This window comes from Poecilia reticulata, chromosome 21, assembly GCF_904066995.2.
Source record: "Poecilia reticulata chromosome 21, P_reticulata-male-v2, whole genome shotgun sequence".
Taxonomy (NCBI): domain Eukaryota; kingdom Metazoa; phylum Chordata; class Actinopteri; order Cyprinodontiformes; family Poeciliidae; genus Poecilia; species Poecilia reticulata.
In genome coordinates, this window is record NC_088850.1 from 15,299,749 (window position 1) to 15,305,855 (window position 6,107).

The 6,107-nt window shown below is 38.3% G+C and overlaps 1 protein-coding gene across 1 annotated transcript; it reads left to right on the forward strand.

The window, feature by feature from the left end:
* Positions 1 to 427: 427 nt before the first annotated feature.
* LOC103457953 (C-C motif chemokine 4-like) lies at positions 428 to 2,221 on the forward strand. Its single transcript, XM_008398452.3, has 3 exons — positions 428 to 1,456; positions 1,664 to 1,775; positions 1,950 to 2,221. Exons 1-3 carry the CDS (start codon positions 1,243 to 1,245, stop codon positions 2,077 to 2,079), a joined length of 456 nt encoding a protein of 151 aa, XP_008396674.1. The 5' UTR covers positions 428 to 1,242; the 3' UTR covers positions 2,080 to 2,221.
* The last annotated feature ends 3,886 nt before the right edge of the window (positions 2,222 to 6,107 follow it).

Consider the following 6,107-nt stretch of genomic DNA (forward strand, 5'->3'; position numbering starts at 1 on the left):
AGAATAAAGGCCTTTGTTGAGATAATATAGAACCTTGGGATCTTCAAAATATGACAGCTTTAAATGTTATAAAACCAATTAAAACTTATATTTGATTAATTATTTCAGAAATATAATCTCACCTGTCAAATCTCCTCAAAAGTCTTGTCTCCATGACCTACTTAGCAGCAGAAGTTTAAGCTGGATTTGGTATGCTAACTAATAACCACAATGTCTACTGTCAGCCCGTCACTTCCTGTCATCTTTCTGAAAAAATTTCACCACGCATTGTGGTTAAAAAAAGCAACGCAGCATCTCCCCTCATGAAATACCCTGAAATATTTCTACACCACAATCAGCATGTGCTCAAAGCACACCTGACTGCTTTCTTCTCAACTGGTTCGCTGAGAAGAAAACTCAACGAACCAATGAAAAGGTTGGAATGTAAAGGGGCATTGGGAACGCACTAATGCCCGTCTAACTTTCTTATCACATTGTCAGTCTCCTAACACAAACTACAATGCTTTTGTGTTTTTCTAAATGAAAACCCAGAGTTTTCATGATGGAGTACAATGAATCGTATCAGGTGTAATTCTAGCTCAAAGCCTGAACCAATGAAAGTAAGGAACAGATGGGAAAGGGGCTGGAGAGAGTTACAAAGATTTTTCTAAGAACAACAGGGAACCACAGTGACAGCCATTATTCTAAACTACAGAAAACAAGGAGAGAGTTTGGTTTTCAACAACATCTGAAGCTCTGCAGGCCTCAGTTAGTGTTCATGAATAACAAGACATTTGAGAGAAATTATATCTTTTCATTTGACCAACATGTTTCGCTTGCTTTGTAGTGGCCCACCCAGTCCAAAGAAACTTTTATTACTGAATATTAGCATATTTTTGTTCAAATTGACCTTTGTTTTTCTTTCCTTGACATTGAAGTTCACCGTGGGCGGAAGCAAACCATTAACGTGAGTAGTAACAGGTGGGGAAGATGCAAGCCACCGTGCATCTGCACACGCTGCACAGACATGCAAATGCTGAAGCATAAATGTATTCACACATACAGGCACATAAATGCTTGTATACCAGAAACTGAGACGATGCAACGTTCTCGGTTTCAAAGAACTTGCCTGAAACCCACAGCACATTGCCCTCTCCCCCTCTTTTTTCTTTTTTTTTTTTTACCCTCACGCTTTTCCCCTTTTGAGAAATGTTGACCACATGACCGCAGGTTTATTTTTTTTTTTGCAGGTAAGGTTTTGTCATGGAACCTGTTCTTCTGCAAATACACACACATGTGAGGTGCAACGCAATAAAAAGGGACTCTGAGTTGAGCAGACACACAGACAACTCAGCCGGACCTGCAAGCACGCCTGAGAGATACCAGACGACAGACAACATGGTGATGATGAAGAACTCCGTAATCATGGCGACCTGCCTCTTGCTTCTCTCATCCCTCGCTCTTCAGACTTATGCCAGTAAGATCACCAGTTTTTTAAGTAAATTCCGTCATCATTTGTGAACATCTTTGCAACAACGAGAGAACTTAATCTATATCCTAGCTGAATATTTTTTTGTTCCAACATGTCTTGACGATGATGGCACTAGTTTTCCAGGTGGAATTATTGTTCTGGGTTTTATTTTTGCATGCAAAGTGAATTTTTATTTACACCCACCTTTTTTAGATTCCTTCGGCCCGGACGAATGCTGCTTCAAATTCTTTCCGAAACGACTGCAAAAGTCAGCGGTGGTGAACTTCAGATACACGGACTCTCTTTGTCCCATGGAGGGTGTGCTGTAAGTATCTTTAGATACTAGAAAACACTTCTAAATTTATATCCAAATAGTTTACCACGACTTTTTTATGCGTCTAATGAATAACAAATGCATGTTTTTATTGTTGTCAGCATTCACATGGCTTTCGACGAACAATGAGAAACTAATCAGCCTCTTTCCTCGTCTCTGTTGCAGGTTTTTAATGAGAGGTGGCAAAGAGGTCTGTGTCGACGCAACTCAGCAGTGGGTGAAGAAAATCATCAAGACCAAGGAGATTAACCGGGCCAAAGGAGCGACCAACTCCACCACCACACCGTCCCAGTAACCCTCAAACGACCTCTCAATGTTCACTGAGCCAAGTCAAAGTGCTGGTGGAAATATTTATTTCAAGCTCTCTCTGCCTGTACACTGACAATCCTATTAATATCTATATCTATAAATTTTTCAATAAATGCAAAAATCTCTGAGAGGACTTGTGTTTTGGATTTTGTTGTGTTAATTCATTGGCTTAATTTCTGTCAAACCAACTGCAAAGTTAAATTTTTTAAAAAGGAATTAGGAACTGACAAGCAATGAAACGCAAACAATCTATTTTTATAAACTGTTTTTTTTTTATGGCAAAATGACTGAAATTATCTTAAATCAACAAACCAAAGGGTCACGAAGGTCATCCGCTTCAATTAATTTGAGTTCAGTTCACTTATATGTTTCTGATTTACAACAAATGCCACGTCAAGAACTTCGTGAGATGTTCAGGAGCAATTCATGCCCATTTATGTTAAAATTAATCCTGTAAAATAATTGCACACTTTTCAGTTCTATCTACTGCTTAACACTGTTCAGTTAAATTCAATTTATATAACCAATTGGGAAAAAGTTATGTCCAATACCATCTGACCTCGTGGAAGATTAACCCCTCCAGAACCAAACTGTAAGCCTTGTTTAATAACAAATACACCAATATACGTGAAATGTGTAATTTGTTTTATGTTCAGAAAGAGAGACTCTGCCTTGTTGTTCTGATTCACATCATAGAGCCTCAAAGTTCCTGTGGTTTATGGTTGATGAAACCAGAGGAAGTTGTTATCTAAACCACAAAGATTTGACCCAAAAACAGTTTTTTTTTGTTTTGTTTTTTTCTTTGGGTTTTTTTAAATCATGAGAATTCAAAACCAAACAGGTTAGGTTCTTTGGGAAAACGTGCATGAGTGAATATTATGCAGCTCTCCTTGTTTTATTATCCTTGTGAGCCATCGTCACTTTTAGCAACTCTGCATGTGTTTGCAGTATCTTTCCAGCAGGGGTCGCTCTTTCGTCTTGTACTGAAATGTTTCAAATCAGTCGCCACGAGCACGTTAATATTGATCAGAGTGGACAGCGACGTAATTAGATTTGCTTAAAATCTCATTTCCAAGCGCACTGCCATCAGCAGAAGCTCACTAGGGTCATTTTATGAGGATTCTTACCAGGCAGGACTGTAATAAAAACACATGTGCACAGTCAGTGCTGCATGCAGCTCACTGCTAACAATTATTCTCATTTCATTTAAAAATGCAAACCTTACCCATTTCAAATATAATTTTGTTTGATTTATTCAATAAACTGAAGATAAATAAAAACAAAATAAACAAAAAACAAATCTTTTTTAATCCCTATACGTCAGCACAGCGAACGTCAACTGATCGTGGACCCAGATTTTTATTTTTATGCTACACTGATTCCTCCATGCAAGCAATGGAAAGACGCTTTACTGGCACCACGTGTGACCTATCAGAGGAGATGCTCTGATTAGACTTTGGAGGACCTGCTGCATGGATTTACATAGTAATTAGATTGAAAACAACAGAGACGGAGTGGCTTGAGTGCCTCTTGTTTGCAGTTGTGATGATTCTTTTCTACACGCAAAGAGAACGAAATAAATGCAAGACATTTTAGAAAGGAGGCTCACAAGCCTTATATTGCAGTCAAATCTATACGTAACTCATGTTTCAATGGAATTATTTTGTTCAGAAAGCTGCATTGTGAAGATTTCTTAGAGGTGTCCTATTAAATTTACATAAAACCGAGCAGCTCAGTGGCTGCATGACCTACCTGTGGCAGAAGGAAATTAGGACAAGCAGAAGCGGACTGCCTGAGGTTATTATTTTCCTTTCACAGCCATTGTTGTTGGTCGGGAAAATGTCAGCAACGTTAAGAACAAATTTGTATAAGATGGTCCCCAATCATGTTACTTACTCAGGAAATATTTAGTGGTTAAAGTAACTGAAGTGGGAATTTTCACTTGCTTTTCAATTCAGTTTAGCCATTAGGAAATCCAGCATTTTGTGAGTTAATACAGACAAACCCACAGGCAAAATAGTTTTTGAAATTGTATTTTCTTTTATTTGTCATTTAGTGATAGAAATTACTTCAGCTGATAATGTTAATGCTTGTTAAAAACAGAGCGAGAGATTGACTTTTCAAGTGAAGGACGAAATACTGAAGTCAGTTGATGAAAATAAATGTTTTTTGCTTTTTCTGCCACGTGTTTATATCCCACTGTAGTGTGGACTCTAGAAATTGCAGCTTAAATAAACAAATCTACTAATAAAATAATCCGGTTCTTATTGATCACAAGTTTTCAATGTCTAACTTTTCTTTTTTCTTTTTTACTTTTTGTCTCATTCCACCCATAAACTTCAATGTATTGTATTGATATTTTATCTGATCTGAGTGGGAAGGCAATAATTCATAATTTTCAAAGGACAAAGCAGACAAGGTAAAAAGCTTTGGACACAATGTCTACGTTTAGTCATTCAAAAATGAAAAAAAAGTGTTGCTCAACTTCTTTAACTTTTAGGTCAAGTGGAGCATTAATTACAGAAGCAGCTAAGAGGTAACTCTGGAAGAGCTGCAGGGATCTACAGCTCAGATGGGGAAATCTATCCACAGAACGACTTTTCGTACAGTTTGAAGAAAAGCTATTGCTGAAAAGGTTTGGCACAAGCCATGTGGGTCACAGAGCAAATGGAAAAACGTGCTCTGGTCAGGCGAGACTAAAACGGAACATTTTCACAAACATGCAAAACACTTCATGTGGCTAAAAAGCTAACAGTACACATCATCTCCACAGTGAAATATGATGATTGCAGCATCATTCTTCAACAGGATCATGAAACAATAATCAGGCTGCCTGTTTTTCAGCAAGACAACACAGTAAACACATTTGCAAAACACTGCAATGCTTCTTTTACTTTCCAGAAGAAAAAAAAACATTTATCAGGTCAAATTTACTGTTACAGTTACATTTTATTGCTTATTTCATTTGACTGAAGTCAAATGACTTAGTAATTCAGCAACTTGAACTGAGAAAACTGCACATATTTCATATGTGCCTTTCCTGAAGGTTGGTGCCGCTTCATCGTTTGAGTAAAAGAATGAATGTTCATTATAGCAGAAGCAGAAAGAAAACCAATCTCCTGTATTGCCCTCAAGGAGGGAATTCGTGTGGTGTTGCCGGCAAGTAGAAGACATAAAGGAGGCAAGAAAACAGCAAGTCAAACATAAGACAGTCAAAAAGGGTAAAAGGGAGAGCTTGTGACGGCTACAGTTTCTGAAGCACACACATGTAAAAATAACCAGAATGTGATGTCAGCTTTCCCTGACAGATGGGATCAACATAAATTAGGTCTCATGTGAACCAAACAGGGGATGGGTGTGTGGGGGTGGGGGGTGTCTGTGAGATCTCAGCAGTAAAAAGAGGAAGTCAAAAGAGATAGCAGAAACAGACACACCCACACACACACATATGCATGGACTCTCCATTAACTGCTTGTTGTGATGCTTGCAAGGTAATTACACTGTAAATCACTGTGGTCACATCTTGGTTTCACAAATATTATGAGCAGAACTTTAATGTAGCAATTATTGCATGACTTTCTCCAGCCTGTCCCTATGATAATAAGCACAGGAAGCCTTTAGCCGGGCAATCGAACAGAGTATGAGTCCAGATAGTTTAGAGCCCTGTGCTTATTTGCATAAGAACAGAGCGAAACCTCTTTGTGCTCCCTATTTTATAGCGATTAAACAAAATTAAGAGTGGGATTCAAAGTGAAATTATAGGAGAGATAAAGAGAAACAGAGAGAGAGAGAGAGAGAGAGAGAAGGGATAACCAAAAACTCAAGATCGATATCTTCTGTATAATTACCTACAGCTTGGTCGTTGCTTGGAAACCAAACAGAGAAGAGAGAGAGGGGGGGATGGAGATGAAGCTGATGAGACGGACAGAGACACTATTACAAAGCCCGAAACTAATTCCTGGGTTGAGATGATTTCCACTCTCTCTGCTACTTGTGTTTAAATAGAGCTTAGGA